The sequence below is a fragment of the Phocoena sinus genome, chromosome 4, assembly GCF_008692025.1.
Source record: "Phocoena sinus isolate mPhoSin1 chromosome 4, mPhoSin1.pri, whole genome shotgun sequence".
Lineage (NCBI taxonomy): Eukaryota > Metazoa > Chordata > Mammalia > Artiodactyla > Phocoenidae > Phocoena > Phocoena sinus.
Genome location: NC_045766.1, coordinates 90,229,265 through 90,250,643, shown reverse-complemented (window position 1 = coordinate 90,250,643; position 21,379 = coordinate 90,229,265). Strand labels below are relative to the sequence as shown.

The following is a 21,379-nucleotide window of genomic DNA, read 5'->3' as shown; positions in this document are numbered from 1 at the left end:
TGGCAGCTGGACCACTTGAGTCTGAATCCCGGTGTCCATTGTACCAGTTTCCTGGCTGTTAGCCTGGCCCAGTTTCTGTCTGGGCCTCAGCTGCTTTATCTGTAAAATGTGGATAATTAGGCTTCCTACTTCATAGAGTTGTTTTGAGGATTAAATGAACTAATGATTGTAGTTAGAATAGTGTCCTGATGCATGATTAAGTCCAGAAAGAAAATGATAAAAGACATACTTTGTGCACATGAAAATTCTGTTTTCAGTTTTAAATTACAAGTCTTTCCTTATTTACAATAAAAATGTAGTTAACTAAATTGAAAGTAAATGTCTGAAATGGAAGTGTTTATTATTGTTTCTATTACACAGCATTCTTTTTGACTTTGTAAATCCTAAATATTAGGTGTAACGTATTTAAATGGATATATGATGACTAGATTTCTATTACTATAAACCTGTGGTAATTTTTAGGTAGAAAAGTAAACATTTTAAACTGTCTGGAAGTTAGGTGTTGAAAGAATAGTGACAGTGGTTGCCTGGGCTTGTCACAGTTAATAATTTAGCACTTTCAGTGGTGAAGGACAGCCCCCTTTGTCTACTGTTCATGTATTAGGTACCTGTAATTCCCCATTAATCTTTCCATCACCAGGGAGCTCTTCAGTGTTCCAGCTCGTTCCCCTCTTGGCACATGAATGGTTTGGATTGATGTGAAGAGACCCAGGATTTAAAGTCTCAGATTTAGCCACATTTATTACCTGTCTGAGCTGCATATTGTGGTGTTCAAATTTTCCAGTGTCACAGGCAGAGTTTTGCTCCAGATTCTCCAGGCTTATGTGATTCTTAATCAATGCAAAAGTAGGGCAAAGGTGATTTAATCCTAACCGACCTGTTAGCAATCTGAATCTCCTGGTCTTTGAGAGTTTAACATCTCCATAAAAAAGCATAAACTCAATTATTAATAAAGTAAAAAAAAGTTACTAGGGGCCTCCATGGCCTTGATTTGAAGCTATTAGAAATTGACTTTTTCTTTTAAGGGAAGAAAATGCTTCCTATACACTCTCTAAAAAGATGTTGGGAAGTCTTATTTAAAAGTTGGAAGAGTTATTTTTCCTTAATATGGAATTCTAAGAAGCACATGGAAAATGTTTAAAATGTCAGTAATTAAAAGCAACTTAATGAAGATATACAAAATTCAAAATTGTATTCAATTTTCAAATTATAGAATCCAGTGTTAATTAATGGTAGAAGGGATTGTCATAGACTGTGAGAAAAGCAATGTGGGAAGAAATATACAAAACAGCTATTGTATTTTTTAAAGACCTATCTATACAGGTGAATTGTCACCAGTGTAAATGCTGTGTGAGGGGCTGTGAAAGCTGATTTATTGTGTCTTTTATCTTCCTGGTAGGAGATGAGAGAGGGGAAGGAAGGCCTATATACAGGAGAGGGGGGACTCTGCAGTGCAGCCTGGTCTCAGCTGGAGACATCGAGGCAAAAATCATAGCAGAGAATGGTAATAATGGGTCTTCAAGGTCATCTAGACCAAGGTTCTCATGCTTGAAGACCTTCCACAGTTTTCCTTCTTAATCAATTACTAATTTTGTCCTTGATTCGGGTCTGGTTTTGAATCTTTCTCTTTTTGTGAGGTGAAAACCAGGACTAGATGCTGGGCCTCCTTACTCTGAATCTGCTACTGTTACTGGTTCCATAGTTCCTATCTTCTCACGATGCAAAAACTCTACAAGCAAGAGAAAAATGAATATGAGAAGCATGAAAATATTACTACATTTTACACCTGTCTCAGATCATCATTGACCAGTTTCTGTGTGAATGCGAACAAAATTCCAGTTCTGTGTTCCCTTAAGCATCACTTTTTCCCATAAGGTGCCAGCCAATTCTTCTTAAGTCAAGCCTGAGGTTTCAGGAATAGCCACCCACCTGACTTCCTTCCAGCTACCTCATCCTTTGGAAAGTTGCAGACCCTAACCCAGTCTTAAATAACAAGACAACGAGGATCTGAATAGTTGTTTGCAGGATCTTTTCAAAGGGCTATTTTTGCTGGTGCCCAGAGTAAGAGAAGCCCGGTGAGAGCTGGCAAAGTTTGCAGTGACAGGGAAATCCCAGAACCTGTAGTTCACCCCTGGCTGTGCCCTCAGTGATGTGGGTAAGTTTAGCCTTTAGTTAAAGGGTTAACACTGGGACGAATTGAGATCATCAAAGTGAATAAAGAGAATTGTCTGAATTCTCCAATGTCTGTTATAATTGCCAAGTATCTGGGTGCCGAGAATGTCTTATTATTGCGTACTAAATATTCCCTAATCGTTTGGACCATGTCTATTGCACTCTATTGTGTGCTATCTAGTTCCTAAATTGTTTCATTATTATATAGACCTTATCTCAACAACAAGTCCTTTATTGGTCCAACTCATCTTTTATAATCAGTGTCATCTATCTTAATCCTAGTGCATTAGTAGGTCCTTAAAAGGTTGATTTGGGATCAGGAGGTCTCCCTAGAGGAGCAACATAAGAGCTGAGAAGGAATTTGCTTACCTCTCAGGAACAGATTTGGTAGTCACTGAATCCAGACAGCTGGGATAGCGCTGCAAGCAGAATTCTGTGACTCCTCAATGAGGCTTACCTTCCAGTTTGAGAAATGCTTTAATAGGATATAAATAATGTGCCTGATATTTTCTGTTAGCTTGTGACTTCGGGTACACATCAGACAATGACAGATTTTATTTATTTTTTTCCCTAAAATCGGGGTGAGCAAGCATATTTTATTTACTCCAGTTGGTTCTTTTTCAAATTCTTGCCCAAATTTACTTTTATTCTAAAACTGTATATATTATTACATATTTTAAAATCCAGTAAATACTTGGACATATGTAAAAAACCTCTTTTTGTAATAAATATGTTCTGAATTTTTGTTTATACTTAAAAATATTTGCAATAACCACAGGAAGTCTTATGCTTCTCTAGGATTATATGGCAGATTTGTAGTGCCCTTCCCTTACATGTTGTGTTGCTCGTGGAAATGACAAGCTTTCATGGTATGTGTTAAACTGTAACCTGCCTATTGTGTTCAACGTAGAATGCTGAGTTGAGTTGAGAAATCATGTTGTTTGTTCCACCCTGCCTCTCAGAATAATTAGATGGAGACGCACGTGCTCTCCATCAGTAAAGCATATTTGTTTTGAAAGACACAGCACTCGTGGGCTATCAGTCATAACTACTTCTGAGAGCACTTTAGGAGCTGCAACATCAATATTTACAAAATGCAGAGTGAAGCAAAGTACACTGAGTCACAGATACATAAGCTTTCTTGTTCCCTGATTCCCTCCCTTCCCCAATGTATGTAGTATGTCTAAATCCATACAAAGGACTATTTTGAAATATGACTGGAAATTTGGGAATTCTCTAGCTAAGTAAATGCTAAGGCACTAAAAAAATGCTTTAAAAGGCTTATGAAATGGATTACTTTTCCTCTCAAAATAAATGTATTGACTGAAAGCTAAAATCAGTGATGCAATTAAGTGGAAGAAAGTAGTCATGCTTTGGGATTAAAGTCAGAGCCTTTAGGCTGTGTCCCTGTTTTGCCCCTTGATGACATTGGAAAAATTATGTAAATCTGAGGCTCCTCTTACTCAGCTGTAAAGTGGGCTTAATTATACCCACTTAACAAGATTGTATAATATTAAATAAATTAATATATGCAATACATGCTTTGCAAGTTACAACGTGGTTCATGATTGGGAAGTAGCAATTAAAGTAGCCAGGAGGTATTTAGAGCAACACTGATTTTTCTTATTAGAAAATATATTTAGAACCTATTAGTGAAATGTACCCAAATTTCATATTATAAAGAGCTTTATTATAATAATCAAAACAGAATTTCTTACATATGTCTGCAAAGTAACTTCCATCTTTGAAAAAAGAAGGTGAAAGAAAAAGTACTGTGGGCATATGGGTAGCACTGTGTAGCCCCTGTTGTTGACTGTATATTCTGCCATTAACTCTTGCTGCTGTGACAAATCACTATGTGGATGAGTGAGGCAAACTCCCTCCTGCTTGCCCACTTTACATAATGCCGTTCATGTAAATATGGAAGGTCTGGTTAGATACTCGTTGCAAAGTACTATGGAGATTCCAGGTTAAAAGGAACTGAATTAATGAGAAATGGTCTTAGTAGAGTTAAGAATCTTGTTTAGGGGCAAAATGACACTAAATTTGAAAGTTCAATGCTTGAAAGATTGCTTCTCCCTAAAATCAGCTAATGCCATGCCTTAATGATGTAGAAGAGCTTCTTAAGTGATTTTCCAGGTTTATTTGGTTTATAATTTTTTATAGAGGAGCTTTTGTTTTTTTTTTTTTTTTTTTTTTTTTTTTTTTCTGTATGCGGGCCTCTCACTGTTGTGACCTCTCCCGTTGCGGAGCACAGGCTCCGGACGCGCAGGCTCAGCGGCCATGGCTCACGGGCCCAGCCGCTCCGCGGCATGTGGGACCTTCCCAGACCCGGGGCACGAACCCGTGTTCCCTGCGTTGGCAGGCGGACTCCCAACCACTGCGCCACCAAGGAAGCCCTTGTTTTCTTTATAGTATAACGCATTGCCTTTTTATTTAAATAGGATGCTAGAGGATAAAAATTCGGCCAGCAGAGGGAGCAGACTTATGTAAATTAGGTTGTAAGAAAAATATTACAGGATGCTTCAGTAAACATGTATTTTGTGGGCAATGTCCATTCTCATACTGTGCATTGAGAGAAAAATGGAAGGAAAGAAGACTGGATTTAGGGTCATCCTAAAACATCTAGCCATTTATATTCTCACTTTGGTAGTTTTCAAAAGGGAAAAAATGCAAGCAAATGGTATGCAAATAGGAACTTGTTTTGTTAATTCTATGAAGTGAAGAACTTTTTAAAACAAATATGAATTTAATACATTTGGTAAATTAACAAAAGCTTTCAGTACTTGGCACTGAAGTTAGAGCACATTCAGACCAAACATTTAAAGGACTATAACACCTGAAAGGAATATAAATGGAATGTATAATGCTCTGAACAGGGCACTGTTATGACTGAATCAGCAAATAAGCACTTTTGTATCTTGTGTATTAAGTCAGAAAATTGGAATATATTTAAGGAAAAAATTTCACCAGGTGTGAAGCAAGTATAAAACAAGTGGTTTTCTGCGTAACTCTAAATGGAAACTATAAATGTATCATAGCTCCCTATGTATTCTAATTAATTTCCTTGGCATATGTGCAGTCTGATATAACATCATTAAGTTAATGCATTTTCAAGCACTTTTCATTAAATACATAATATGTTCAAGACAGTAGTCCAAGCATTTGGGAATATAGAGATAAGGAACGTCCTACCTTCTTAAAATGTGTGATCTGGTCAATGACAAGTTAACTCAATTCCAGTGTGCCACAGTGTAAAGCAGGTGGGCATTGCAGAAGCTAGGATAAGCTGTTTCAGTAAACACTGTAACTACTAAAATAAGAAATACCAATTCTTTCTTACATTGTGGAAAAATAGTTTTGCTTTGTAACTATTAAGACTGAGAAGTTTTGCTTTATTAAGTAAACTAAATTTAACTGTAACTTAAGATTATTTGCCATCTTTTTAGAGTAAAGAACAGTAGCTTAGGAAAAAGAAATTTCCATCTAGAGGTATCATAGATTGTTGATTCTTACCTAGAAGCATTGTTTCTGGGTTGTTTTTTTTTTAAGTTATAATTAGAGATCAGGATGGTGAAAGACATCCAGACCTTTTTATTAGTTTAGAAAATGTTTTAAGTTAATATAAATGAAAAAATAATTTTTTAAACCTTGATTATTTTAGATGGAGTTTAATATATTTGCTTTTAAAAATATGCATGCTGATTCTTACAATTTAAAGGGCTGTATGTAAACTGGTGCACAGGAGATTAAATAGTGTTCAGTGATGGGTACAGGAGAAAAGGGAATAGATGATTATTTCTCTTTATGAGGTCAAAATTATTCATTGAGTCATTTTGACATTTGTTGCCTAGAAACTAGAATTTCCAAACAAGTAAAATTGCCAGGTGTTCTGGTTTGGTAGTTTGAGAATGCTGTTTGAAGTTGGTGCAAGCAACTTCTGAGATGGAGGGTCACAGGGCAGGAAGAAAGAGCAAGGCATGGTGAGGAAGGAGCAGAAAAGAAGCAGTGGCAAGTGAGAAGCAATGAAGGTGACAGGAAGAGACCGCAGGGAGCAGACCCGAACAAGTGTTTTCCCACAGTGGGCCCAGCTCTGTGTCAGGCCCTGCAGATACTGTGATGAACATTATACAGCCCTTGTTCCCTGTCAGAGCCAAGTGGGATATACAGAGGGAAACACACTGTTTCTTGGGGGATGGATATTGAGTACAGGGTACTGTGGAGACACCTAAGAAGCACCTCTTTCTCAGACTAGTAAGGGCCATTGGGGGCTTATGTGAGATCCGAGCTCCACTGGGAGGAGACAGTAGTACAGATGCTAAGAGGTGAGAGTTCCTGGTGAGTTCCAGGTGGTGGCATGTAACACAGTGTAGGTAGAGCTTTAAGAGTGAGAATTGAGCAAAGAAACGTGAGCCATAAAACTAAGTAGGGACGAAGAGTCTTGTGTGCTCTGTGAAGAAAGAGGTTCGGACGTCTTCCTGAGTATATTGAGGGACTGACTGTTAAAGAGATTCATGCAGGACAAGGGCATGAGCAGATATTTGTAGTGTGGAGAATTGAAGTCAGCATGGCTATAGATAAGAAGACCAGACCGCTGAGCCAGTATGGGGGATGGACGGGAGCAGACCATACATGTAACAGGTGGAGGGGACAGAACGTGGTGAGAGGTTAGGTGTCAGGGCTAGGAGCCGTTTGCAATGATTTGAACTTACAGTGAGAAAGTAGCAAAGATAGTATATGTTTTCCAGATGTTTCTGTGAAAGGAAGGAATGTCTAGTTCCTAGGCACCATGCAGGCTCTGGCATATTTCCCACGGATATGGTGGAGACACAGGGCTGGCCCAGGCAAGGTGTTTTCTCTGAGAGGCTAGAAATCAAAGATGTAAGCGTGAATTATTGAGGTAGAGAAGCCAAAGCCTGTGACACAGTTGGAATGAGCTGTGAATGCTTTCTAGGAAATTAATCCTGGGCTTTAGAACCAAGAAGATTAGGAAGGAAGTCAATACGGGAAGTGCAAGGTGGAGCCTGTGAACAGTCTTAGTACCAGACAGGCCAGTTCTTCCTGGCTGCTAGTTTCATGGCTTGGGGTTAGGCAGTCTCCTGGCCTGATGGCTGGAGGCCAATTTGTACCAAAAAAGAGGACTAGCTAAAGGAGGAGGAGGATTCAGGGAGGGCCTTAGACTTGAGATTGTATACAGAGCGAAACAGAAGTTCAACTACTGTGGATAGTTCATCAAAGAAACTGAAAGACTAATGGCCCAGCGTAGCAGGAAAGATGAGAAGCACAGACTGGGAGTGAGAGGAGAAGCTGACCTTGAAATTCTGCCTTTGAGATAGGGTAGAAGAAACAAGTTTTGAAATTGGTAGGCAAGGTGGGACTTTGGGAGGGTCCACATATGGAGACCTTTCTGTTAACCAGGAGGCAAAGACATTTTCTTAGAATGACTAGGATTACGGTGGGAAGGACAGTATGGAGAACCTTGGGCTCTGGGGACAGAAGACCTAGGTTTGAATCCTGGCTCTGTCACATGCTGGCAGAATGGCCTTGGGCATATGCTGTTTAAGCTTTGTCATTCCCAGCTGCTTCCTGTATAATATATGACCATTATAGTTCCTTTCTCCAAGAGGTATATGGAGGATTAAAGAAATGAATTCATATACAGTGTTCAGCAGGTAGCAAAGGTTTAATCAGGTTAGTTATTAATAGGAGGCAATATTGTATAATGGTCCAGAACCAGACTCTGAAGCCAGACTGGAGCCAGATACTGGCTCCACCAATTATGTGCTAGCAGTGTGACCTTGGACATTCTGTAATGTACAAACATAATGCATAGTTAATCAGGTGATCAGTAAATATGTATTCAACTTCATTGACAATAAGTGACTCCGTGAGCTTGTCTTCTTGTGCTTCAGCTTCTTTCCAATGTGATAATAGTGTCCCACCGTTTTGATACATATAATATAAAAACCTTTTTAACTTAACAAACTAAACAAGGCAAACTATATGTTATCTGTGCCTCAGTTTTTTTCATCCATAAAAAGGAGATTATAATAGTACCTACCTCTCAGGCTTGTGGTGTGTTAAGAGAATTAATAAGTAGAATGCTCTTAGCTTCTGGCACATAGGAAGCAATATATACATAAGCATTATATATATAGAAGCATTTTATACATATATATATATATATATATATAACTATTATTACTATCCTTACTCATCATCATCAGTAGGGGTTGAGGAGAAACCAGTAAGTTATAATGGGCACTGTGGGATTGGGTGGGACTAAGACACGTCAAGACTATGAATGAGCACTGAAGACCAACCTGAGATTGGAAGAGTTTGTAGTAGTGTGAGACCATGGGAGCGGCTGGCAGCTTGGGGATAGACTGGGAAAGAAAAATGGTTAGATGAGTTCAGAGTTGAGGTGAATTAGCAGACCAGTTATGATAGGAAAAGAGAGCTTGTGAGCTGAAGGTGCTATGCTATTCTATTTTGAGAGAATAATGAGAGTCAGTCACAAATAACCAGAGAGGGGAATAAAGCTATGAAAACATGTTCTTAGACTGGTACTGACAGCTGCTTGGAAGTGACTTAGATTTCATTGTATTTATTACATCACCTTGTCAATTTGCCCGTTTCTCCTCTCCCCTCCCGAGCAACCCTTCTGGGTTCTTATTTTTCCTTCTCTGCATATTTTCTTTTCAAGCCTTATATCTCTTCTGCCTTCTAGCAAAACAACATAAAGAAACAGCATACTAAGAAAGCAGAGGGGTATTGTTTCTGTGTTCACTTCCTCATGTACTCCCTGTCTAACACTGGATGTTTGCTCTGACAGATCCAGAAAATATAGCATCTGGCATGTTCTTTACCCTCAAGGGTCTCTGTGGGAGGAGTTCATATGGAATCATTATACATATATTGTACGGGAAAATGATGATGGTTATACAATCAAGTGTCAAAAAATATGGCACAGCCATTAAATGTGGGTGGCCAAAACCGGTGCTCAGGAAGGAAAGAGACGGGAGCTGGGTCAAATGAAGATAGCTCCTCAGAAATGGGAGTTCAGGGGGACTTGCACAGAAAGTGAGAATGGGTGTGTGGGGTACAGTGTGCAGGCCTGGGAGAGCTGAGGAAGCACAGGGCAGGTGCTGCCAGACAGGAGGACACCAGCCCGGCAGGGGAGCAGAGGCGGCAGGGGCGATGGTTAAATGAGAGGTAAGGCTGTACACTTAACTCCCACAGTGCATAGCTCAACATGTGATCAATAAATACGCGTTCAGCTGCATTGAGAATAAATGAGGAAGAGACTGCCGTGAGTTTGTCTTGTTGTGCATCAGATTCTTGTCGGTGGGATAAGTATGTCCTAACCATCTAATAAATGGATTAAAAAAAAAGCACCTTTGCTAATTTAGAAACTAAAAGAGGCAAATGTATTATGCTAAGCCTGTTGAAGAATAGGAATTTGGTGACTTTGTGATGAAGAATGTAAACGCCACCATAAAATTATAAGAAAACAGAGAGTTGGGCTTTTGGGGGAGCGTGGTGTGATGGGGAACATGTTCCACCCTGTTACTGAATTCCTTGTGTAAGGAGTTTTTCTTCCCTAAGTCACTTCTTTTGGTGCCTTATCTCTTTCAAGGTAGCTGTTGTTTCTATCTGTAGCCTAGAGTAGCATGCATTTTGAGAACCATGTTAAGCTCTCCTAAGGCTAAATGTCATGGAGTTGTAAGTATCAGAGATCTTAGAATACATATTCCTTCATGAGAGAAGGACACAGGAACCAGAACTGCCAGTATAGCTAAGCCGTTCTTTAAATAGTGTGTGTCTTATTAATATTCATGAAGAGCATGTAGATAACATCTTGACAGAGTTAAAGTTTCAACTTGAAGAGCTACTGCTTTTCAATAAGGAGTGCATTTAAAGACACTCTGCATGAATAGAGTGACTGAATTGCTTCTAAAATGAGAGTATTACTTTATAGAAAGATATTTTTCATTTAATCTGTCTACAGTTTAAAATTGTCATTAGAATTACAATAAATAATAATGATTAGCACTTGTAGGGCTTTAATCTTCAAAGAGTTTTAAAGTTAATCTAATTTAATTGTCGCTTGGAGTCATCAGAGATGTACACTTACTTTTCTGCTGTGAACCATTGAAAGTGTTCACTTTCCAACCCTTCAGTGCTCCCTTTAGGTGGTTCCGTGGCTCATAAGCTATTTGTTCCATGGGAAATGCCCAGAGCACCAACAGATGGAAGGCTTTATATTAGAGCTTCTTGTCCTAGGTGTGCATTTGGGCTCTTGAGTTGGGCCTCCTGCTTCTAGTGCCAGCTTCTCTGCTAACTGTGTGACCTTAGGCAAGTGGCTTAACCCTCAGCTTCTTCAACTGGGATGCATAGTATAGTACCTGCCTCAAGGGTTCTTATAAGGATTAAATGAGATAATGAATATTAAGTATGAAGCGATTAGTATTTAATAAATATTAGCTGTGTATTAGTATTGTTTTTAAAATTATCCTGAGGAACAATTCATTCTGGGAAGTTGTGATATGTGGTTAAGTGTTAGGTGAGGAAATTATAAGCCATAAATACCCTTTACAGGGACTGCTGTGTACCAGGCTCAGTTTGAAGTCCTGGGACAGAAAAGTAAGAAACCATGACACCTTCCCTCTAGAAGTTCACAACCTATTTTGTGGAGGATAGTGAGGACGTAGATAAAACTAACTGAAACACCGTGGTAAGTGCTTGACCAGCAAGCTCAAGTGTGATCAAAGAGCGATGGCATTTGACTTAAGATTTTCACAGAAAGCTTTAGAAGGGAAGTGATACATTACCTGGGCTTTGGAGGAGGATGTCCGTTTTGGCAGAAAGTGGGAGAATTTTAGGGAGTGCGCAAGGCAGTGGAAGCAGGGCGTGTCGAGAGCAGCGGCACTCTCAGAAGGTTTTAAGCAGGTTGGTCCAACTTGTGGGAAGCTCTAGAGCTACCGATTTACCACCATTTCTTTGCACTGGTTTTATATCTTCTCTGTAGACCCGAGACAGCTCTAAAGCTTTACAGTCTTAGTTGGACCCAGGAGAGGCCTTACTTGAGGTTAGAATGCATGGCTGTCTGACAATGAAATTTCCTGGGCCTCCCTTACCTTCCCCTGTCTCATTTGGTCTGAATTTCCATTAATATGATTTGAATGGGATTTTATTGGACATTTAGGAAACAGTTTAAACTCTAAAATACCCCTGTGACACAGTTAAATTCACACAGTGTTTTAAAAGCTAAAGTGTACTGATTGCCTAAGTTGTGAGACAAGAGGAAAGACTAGAGGATCTTATAGAATTTATGACTATACCAAGCCTCTGTTTCTGACTGTATATCACTCAGACAAAAGGAAAGAAATTTTCCGTCTTTCTTTTTCAGTTGCTGAGGCTGGAGGTTATATCATCTGGGAAGCATGTGGACCACTGTTAAATGGGAGTCCTCTGTGCTCTCTCTTGAACTGCATCTTAGGCTGAGTTAGGCGAGAACGTGCTGCCTGTTAAACCCATACTACCTCTAAGAAGCTTGTGGGTGAAGGGAGGATTTACTAACATGGAGTGAGAACCTTCTAGATGCCAGGCTCTGTGCTGGGTGTTATATAAAAAGTGTTCTCACAGTAGAGCTATTACTCAGTTTTAATGTGTGGAAAGATCAGCAAGATGAATAACTTTACAACAAGCAGTTAGTGGTAGGAGGCCGGATTCTAAAGGAGGCCTGTTAGGCTCCAGTGTCCATTTTTTTCTTTTGTTAAACGTGGTATTTACTTTGTCCTGTTTCTTCTATGATATTTCTTCTTTAAATTTCTCATGAAGTTTGACCTCAGTAAAGGTCTTCATGAATGGACTTGCTGCACTTGAAGAATATAGGTAAATGAAGTTTTTCCTAATTTATCACCAAGTTGATTTACATTTACATCAGTATTATGAGTACTAATTAGGGTAACTCATCTGGCAAAGAAAAGGGAACACATGGGTTGGTTTGTTTTTATAAGCTAAGTAAATATTCAATACAGCTGACCCTTGAATGCAGGGGTTATATAGCTTTACAGTCACCTGCCTGTACCCATGGCTCCCCCATCTGTAGATTCAACCAACTGTGGATCATGTAGTAATATAGTCTGTTTTTATTGAAAAAGTTTTGATGTATAAGTGGATGCTCACAGTTCAAACCCGTGTTGTTCAAGGGTCAACTGTATTTTGGATAGGGACCTTCAGCCTCCATCGTTTGATAATCTCAGCAACATAATTTTATGATATTGAGTCTTTCAAGTACAGGGTCCACTGGTAGTTGAATAACCTGATTTGTTATTCTACAGTTGCCATGCAGAAAGGAAGAAGGACCCCTTTTGAATAAAGTCCCCCAATTGCTTCATTTATTACATATAGATTGCTAGCTTAATTTGCTCATGTTCCAGAACAAGAAGCCGAACTTTATAATGTGTGGGGGGGTTTTAGTGGCAAAATAATTACAAAGGTAGCCCTCTGTTACTGTCAAAAATCATCAGAAATTAACAATTTTTCCTCCTCATTGTTGAAATAAGAAAAGCAATATGCTTGAGTCTCAAAATTCTGCCTTCTTTTTCCCTTTTCTTTCTCAGAAGATGTTTTTCTTCATCTTTTCTTGGATTCTCCTCTCTTGCTTTGTCATTACTTCTGAATGATAATCAGGAGCATCATCCCCTCCCCCCCTCCCCCCACACACACATTCTGCCTTCTTTCAACAGTTTGAAAACAGATCCATGGTGAATTAAAAAGTAATCAGATAACTATAAGTTATTAAAATCTCTAGTTTATAGTTTGGGGTATTTCATGGTCATTAGGTCAGTTACACTTTTCTTGACTATTTTGTCCCAGGTTTACTATCTTCAATTCAGCTTTCATTCGTGCCAAAAATACTTACTTCCCCCCTACTTTGTTCTAGACTGTGCTAGAGGTTATCAATCTTACTTTTCATACAGCCCAGGGGTTCGGTGGTTCTCACACAGAACATGCCACCCTGGCCCGCATTCAGTGTTATACATAGTTTTCAGACCTCCTTTTTTCCCACTCAGGAAGAAATAGCTGAATTCACAGGAATGAGAGAGATGGGGGTTAATTTTGAAGCCATTCTACTGTATAAAAATAGTGAATTATCACCATAATTTAGCATGGAGTTTCATATGGTTGTTTATAACAATTCTCACAACTGACTGATCTTGATGTTCTGATAAGCCAGATGCTTCTATATAAAGGTAACTAGTCTTGGATCATCAAGAAAAAGGCCTAGTGATGGAGGTAGGATGTACCCAAATAATTGTAATTCAAGGGAAAATGTGGTAAGTGTTGTTAGCAATATAAAATCTTTCTATTGTATTTATGGGGATGGAGAGATTGATTTTGGGAGTACCAGAGAAGATATACATTGTCGTAGTGCCGTAGCAGCTATGTGGAAAGAATCAGAACATTGAGGTGGGACGAGGTGAATGTGGTTATTTTGAACCCCAAAGCCACATATGCCATCCATTCATTTGATTCTTGATATTCTATTTTCTGTTTGAATATTGAAATTACACATAAGTATATGCAAAGGCACATACACTTAAACACAATTCACACATAATCAAATAGCATAATCAGAATCCTTGAGGCTAAATGATGTATTTTTCTCTAGGCACCGGCAGTCACTTTGACCTCTCCCGCTGATAACAGCTTGCCTGACGTATAGTTTCCCATTAATTTCTTTTATTGTTTAAAAAATGTGTTATAAAATATCCGGTATTAAAACCCAGTATGGGTTTAATTACCACTCAAGCATCTCATCCTGAAGTGATTAATAAGCCACAAAAATAGCTGTTTCCTCTTCTCTCTATATAGCGTTGGTATTTTTAGAAATTGGGTTTTCCATGCCAAGTTTTATTTGTAGATAGACTGGGAATCGTTAAATGGTCTATCAATTCAAAGAAATCGTTGTTCCTTTATTATTTATTAAGAGCATACCAGATAACTAATTCCATTTAGAGTTTTCAATAACTTCTACTCTTGAGGCAGCCACATGAATCATGTAATTGCTTCAGATACTCAGCAGAAGTTTCTTGCTAAGAAAACCACGGGAACATGTTTTTCTCACCTCCCCACCCTTTTTTTTTTTTTTTTTTTTTTTTTTTGGCTAGACACAGCTTTTAATAATGAGGATTTTATCAAAATGAAGATTAAAAGATTATTAAAATGAAGATTTTATTGTAGTACAAGAAATAATCTGAACGTCTATCAATCATGGAATAATTGAGAAAATTATGATATGTTCCTATTTTGGAATATTATATAGTTATTACAAAATGAGGATGATCAAGGTGTATTGACTTAGAAGACCATGATATTTTCAACTTAAAAGTTTTAAATGGCTGTGTTTACTGATATATTTGTGTATAGAAAAAGGTACAGAATGATATTGTCCTAAGGATATTAAAGTTGGTCAAAGGATAGGAAAACAGAGGGGATGATTATTAACAGAAGAGAATCCAGAAGTAGACTTATACACATGTGGTAATGTAGTATAGGATAAAAGTAGCATTTCAAAGGAATGGGGAAAAGCTGGATGATTTAATAAATGGTTTGGAACAGTTGGTTAGCTGTTTGGGAAAAAAAAAAAGCTAGATCCCTCCCTCACTCCTTTGTCAGAATGAATTCCAGATTGATCAGTTATTTACATGGTTTCTTTAAAATAATGAAGTCACGTAAGTTCTCAAAGGAAACATTAGTGAATATTTTTCGATTTTGAAGTGAAGAAGACTTAAATATGACCCCAAACTCAGAAACAAGGAAGGAAGATTAAAAAATTGCTTATGTCATATTGTTTTGAAGGCTTGAGAACTAGATGAATATTGAAACTATATGTTCATGGATCCTAGTGTCAGCAACATGGCATTAAAAGTTTATTGATAGGGCTTCCCTGGTGGCTCAGTGGTTGAGAGTCCGCCTGCTGATGCAGGGGACACGGGTTTGTGCCCCGGTCTGGGAAGGTCCCACATGCCGCGGAGCGGCTGGGCCCGTGAGCCATGGCCACTGGGCCTGCGCGTCCGGAGCCTGTGCTCCACAACGGGAGAGGCCACAGCAGTGAGAGACCCGCGTATCACACACACAAAAAGTTTATTGAAAAAAAAAAGTACTTTGCAAGTGTTTGGACCAATACAGATTTAAACTGACCAAAACGACCACCACCCTGTGATTTTGGCAATGACATTTACGTTTGTAATTGTCAGCATGAACCATTTAAGTTGATGGCATTTAACTGTATTGTTTCAATATTCACATGACTATGTATAAAGAGTAATTTGTATATTAATGTTACTTCAAATGAATGAATGAAAAATATTAAATAATTATGAGAAAGCATGTAAGAAACTGTATAATTTACCTTTGGGCTGTGGGACTGGGCATGATGGAGAAGGTAAACCTCATTTTTTGTTATTTTCACCTTTATAATATAAATATGTAGTTTCTTTCATTGAGAAAACCTTTTTAAAATATTCACTGAAAAATAATTTAGAATTTTCGGTTTCTGAAAGATATTGTCAGATTCATAGCCTGACTATAGCCTAGCTATTTCAGCCAATCGTCTTTTAGGGGAAAAAAGCCTAGAGAGCAAAACTTTGTTGCTCTCTAGGGCATATGTAATAGGGAGATGCAAAGATCTTTGTGATGTGTTGTATCTCTAGGGCATATGTAATAGGGAGATGCAAAGATCTTTGTGATTTGTTGTATCACAGGCCGGTGCAGAAGGGTGCTCATCCCACTAAGTGATTCATGCATAGACGGGATCCTTGGAGGCTGCACAGTTAGTTTCTGAAAAATGTGTGTCGTCTTATGAAATAGTTTTATTTTAAATCTAAAACACTTGATTCTTATAAAGCATTCATTTTACTTAATAATACTTCAGACTCATATTTATCATAGTATAGAATGTGAAATTCATGTAAACTATGATAAAATAGGAGCCATTGGAGAATGTAGGGAGGCCCACCTCTGTGAGCACCTTTGCTCCCCTGGGAGGCATCTTTCACATTCCTCTGGTGGAAAACTTTGAGAAACACTATTTTGAGTAAATACGAACAGGTGACAGTAACTTGTAATCATCCTAACACTTTATTTGGGTTTTGAGTTCTGAAGTTATGAAGTGGAAGGAAGCAGATTTCATAAAAGGCAAATTTTATTAGCAATTTAACCCACTAAAATGAATGTTTGATTATGTACTTAGTTCTTACTGAATCCAGTAAATGTCTAAGCTGGTAGATACTTTAATCATTAAAACTATAATCCAGTTAAAGTTGAGGAAGCTAAATAAACTAATTTTAATCAAATTTACTTTCATTTCTCTGTTTCTCCTTTTTTTCATTACTACAGGTCACAGTAATGAAAGGCAGTAATAGAAATAAAGATCATTCCGCAGAAGGAGAAGGGGCTGGAAAACGACCAAAACGAAAGTGTCTTCAGTGGCATCCATTGCTAGCAAAGAAACTTCTTGACTTTTCAGAAGAGGAAGAAGAGGAAGACGAAGAGGAGGATATTGATAAGGTAATTTCCTTCTTTTATTGTAGAAGTTTTAAGTTTATTTGACCATTCATTCTGGAAACTGCAGTGAACCTGTGTGGTGCAAAGGAGGCGTTACTAGGAGTCTGTATAACTTGAATCCTAGTTAACTACTTAATCTACATTTTTATTCCAAATGTTGATGACTCTTAAAGTATCTGTAGTAGTAGTTTAAACTGAAACAGATCCTTCTTTTTTTTTTTTTTTTTTTTTTTTTTTTGCAGTACGCGGGCCTCTCACTGTTGTGGCCTCTCCCGTTGCGGAGCACAGGCTCCGGACGCGCAGGCTCAGCGGCCATGGCTCACAGGCCCAGCTGCTCCGCGGCATGTGGGATCTTCCCGGACCGGGGCACAAACCCGTGTCCCCTGCATCGGCAGGCAGACTCTCAACCACTGCGCCACCAGGGAAGCCCCAGATCCTTCTTAAATAGTATTTCTGTCAATTAACTAATAATTTGCAGACAATATTCAAACGCAGTGAGTGCATAAAATTTGATGTGCTTACCTGCACCCACCTGTTGCTCCTGGCCTCTCTTTCTTCCCTCCCAGCCTAGCCTTGCCACCATAGGTAGGTTCAGAGCTGTTCAGGTCCTCATTTCTGAGGCTTCCAGAGCATCTGGCTGCTGTCACCCCTCCGTGCCTCTGTGCTCAGTCATTCCTCCTAGTCCCCTCCTCTGGTCTCACACTTGAGCAGCCGGCTCTTGCGAGAAAGCCACACAGCCATGCAGCTGACTTTAGAAAGCCACACGTCCCTTCAGATCTTGGCGTGACTGGTTCCTCCTCTTCATCATTCAGGTCTCAGCACAAGGACTACCTCCCCGTCATCTCAGGATGTCCCTCCCATCCAGTATGCATTCCACGTCTGAGGATTTCCTCCCTCACACTTCTTATATGCCTTGTGTTTAGCTGTGCACTTGTTTATGTCTGCCTTCCTAGACTAGGCTATAAGCTCGGTAAGAGCAAGGGTCTTGCCCTTCCTGTCCTCTTCTCCTTCCTCAAAGCCTAGAATGGTGGCTGGCACAGAGTAGATTTTGAATAGTTGTATGCTCAGTAGAAGAATAGACGAGTACTGGACTTCCCTGGTGGTGCAGTGGTTAAGAATCCGCCTGCCAATGCAGGGGACACAGGTTCGAGCCCTGGTCTGGGAAGATCCCACATGCTGTGGAGCAGCTAAGCCCATGCACCACAGCTACTGAGCCTGTGCTCTAGAGCCCCTATGCCACAACTACTGAAATCCGCGTGCCTAAAGTCCGTGCTCCTCAACAAGAGAAGCCACTGCAGTGAGAAGCCCGCGCACCGCAACGAAGAGTAGCCCCCACTCACCGCAACTAGAGAAAGCCCGCGCGCAGCAATGAAGACCCAACGCAGCCATCAGTCAGTCAGTCAATCAATCAATAAAAAAATAGATGAGTACTTATTTTGTGTCACTACAAATTTCATAAACATGCTTTTACTATTCTTCACGCCTTTGATATCCGTTCAGTCTTTTGTCCTAGGCTTGGGTCAGCTCCCTCTTCCACTCATCTCAGCAGGAATTATAAACATTTTTCCTGTTTCACAGACATCTTCTCTGGGTACGGTTTATGGTCTCCTCACGGTTGAACTTTTCTTCTCTTTCACAGAGGCCACCAGAAATGACTCCTTCAGCTTTCTCTACTTACTCATCTTACTCTTATCTCACTCCTTATCCATCTTTTCCTTTCTGTTTTCAGAGAAATGGTGTTATTCTTCCTGTATGAGGAAATTGCCAAGTTTATGCTTATGCTTAATTTGATCTCTCTGACACATTTGCACCTGTTGATCACTTGGTCCTTGAAGCTGTCTGCTGTTTCCATGACAGCAATCACTCATTTCTATTCCTAACTTCCCAACTATACCATTCTGGTTCCTTCCAGTTGATGTCCCTCCATTATTCTACCTTCAAATGTTGATGTTCTCTGGGCTTCTTATCTTAATTCCTGTCTCCACCCTGGACCTTTCTTCTAAACTCTGGACTTGTATTTCTGACTGTTTACTTGACATATCCACTTAGATATCAAATCAGAATCTCAGTTTGAATGTGTTCAAAATGAAGCTGTCACTTTTCTCCTGCAAACCCCATCCTCCTACATCTTTCCTTTCTCAGTGAATGGCAGCTCCAGCTGTCAAGTTGGTCAGACCTGAAACCTTGTCTGTTTTCTTTTGCTCAAGTCTCACATCTGTCCATCCATCAGTAAATTCTCACCCATACCTTCAAAATAGTTCTCAAGTTGACCCCTTGTTAGCAATGTCACTACTGCTACCTTGATCCAAGCTACCACCAATGCTAGTGCAGATTATTGTATTCTGCCTCTGCTCTTGCCGTTCTACAGTCTATTCTCAACAGAGCAGCCAGAGAGATCCTTCCAGAGTGGCAGGCCAGTTGTGCTACTCTTCATCTTCATGAGGATGGGGAGTCTATACGCTCACTGTTCTGTCTGCATCACCTAGAACAGTGCCTGCTCCATATCAGGTGCCCAGTAAATAGTTATTAAGTGAAAGAATGAAGTCATCGAGTCCTGTTCTCTTTTTGGTCCACATTCAGAGATCTCACCCGCACCCTTGGTCTTACTTCTTTATATTGGTACATCAGTTCATTATCCCAACTGGGACTTCTCTGCTAAGAGCCACTTCACATTCTGCCACCAGATCTAATTTCTCTCATTTGAGAAAAAGTGTTCTCTGTTGTGTATGAAGGAATCTTGCTGCCAAAGTTGGAAACACTCTTCTTCCTTTTTCAACCTTTACATCCAGTTAGACACCAATCACTCTTGGTCCTACCTCATTAGTGAATATTGTTTCTGTTTTCAGTTCTCCATTCTCATGATTACTGCCTTGATTCAGCCCTGTCTCCATTCTCGCATGGACAGCTGAAATAAACTTTTAACTTGTTTCTCTAGTTTTGTTTGACTCTAGTTTTGCTACTGTAATTCATGCTCAACACTGATGACAGGAGTTCTCTCAAAATACAGATCTAACAATGTCTTTCCCCTGCTTAAAACCACTCATGGCTCTTCACTGCATCCAGCTGTGGTTTCCATATCCTGGTCCAGTGCTAGTGTTGATTTGTTGCAGAGTGTTATTGGCCTCTGGTGAGAGAAAAATAGGTCCAGATACCTTTTCGTTTTAATTTAATTTATATATCATACATTTATTGATTTGTTTACTTACTTTTTGATTAGTTAATGTAATGAAACAGTTATAATATTAGATAGTAGTTAAAATTTTTTTTTAATGTTCATACTTGGCAAAACAAAAAGTTGGTAATCTGTGTTGGTCCCCTCCCAAGGGTATTTATTGATCCATGCAGTCTGAAGCCACTCATTTACAGGGTTAAATGCACATTTTTTAAATCTTTTTTTTTTTTTAACACAACAGAGCACATTCTTCATGAAGTGGCCCATACCTTCTTCTGTAACCTTAGATTCCTGTTCTAATCTTTTATATACTGGTACTATTGAGCTGCATATAAGTGTCTGAACTATTGAGCTTTAATCTCTGTTAGTTCCCCATGACTCCCCATTGACTACCCTACACGCTCTGATTCATCTTTCAAAATTTAGCCCAGACCACACCTTTTCTAGGGAGACTTCCCTGTTCTCCTACCCATCTGCTAATGCTTCATTACTGCACTGGTTCATTGTTGCAGTCATCATCCTGCTTTTTAATTTATTTGCTTATATATCTTTCTCCTCTCCCCAAACAGTGAGCTCCTTGGGCCAGGATTTGTCTTATTTTTCTCAGCTCTTGGCTTGAGTTTTATAATTTAGTAACTGAATCAAAAGTTATTCTTTTCTGAAGGGAAACTATAATTACTTCCTCAACCTACATAATACATTTTTTATGCCTGATCTTTTTCTGTAGCTTCTTAGTTTCAGAATGCTAAATAAATATTCCTTGAAAACTCAAATCATTTTTAGTGATTGTACACATAATGAGGAAGATAAATCTGTATCCTTCACCCCAGTAATAATCCCTAATGTATTTCCAAATCAAGTAGCTATGACTTCATTATTGTTCTGTACTATTTGTGTTGGAAGATAATTGATGGTTAATTATATGCATGTGCAATACTTAATTTAAACTTAAAAGACTTTTAAAAAACATCTAATTGGATGAAGCTAGTGATTTGTCCTAGAGCGTCTGTAACAGTTGCCCAATAAACATGATATAAGAGAACGTGGTTGCCTTCTAGTAGTAGTTCTCGAAGTGTGATCCCCAGGCTAGCAGCATCAGCATAACCTGGCAACTTGTTAGAAATACACATTCTCAAGGCCCACTCCAGACCTACAGAATCAGAAGCTCTGGGAGTGGGACTTAACAATCTGTGTTTTAACAAGACCTCCAGGGATTCCAGTGCCCACTCATGTTTAAGAACTACTGCCCTACTGTGTAATGCAGTCTAACAACTACCTCGATCCTTCTTGATTTTAACTGTGAAGCAGCAAGTAAAGAAATGGTTTTAGTAAGCATACTGGACTTCTGTTCTTGGTCGCACTGTCATATTTTAGCCTTAGAAGATACTTAACAATCCTGTTATATTCTGAGATTCTGTGATCAGAAATGTGCTTTAAGAAATTTAACCTGCAGCCATG

The 21,379-nt window shown here is 39.2% G+C and overlaps 1 protein-coding gene across 6 annotated transcripts in view; it reads left to right on the top strand.

Moving 5' to 3' along the window:
* The window catches only part of BBX (BBX high mobility group box domain containing), a 286,866-nt gene that overhangs the window by 168,933 nt on the left and 96,554 nt on the right, over positions 1 to 21,379 (top strand). For all 6 annotated transcript variants that reach the window (XM_032630202.1, XM_032630206.1, XM_032630203.1 and 3 more), the window contains one exon: positions 16,582 to 16,752. In XM_032630202.1, the coding sequence (XP_032486093.1) occupies positions 16,591 to 16,752 (162 nt within the window). In that variant the 5' untranslated portion in view covers positions 16,582 to 16,590. The remainder of the gene's footprint in view (positions 1 to 16,581; positions 16,753 to 21,379) is intronic.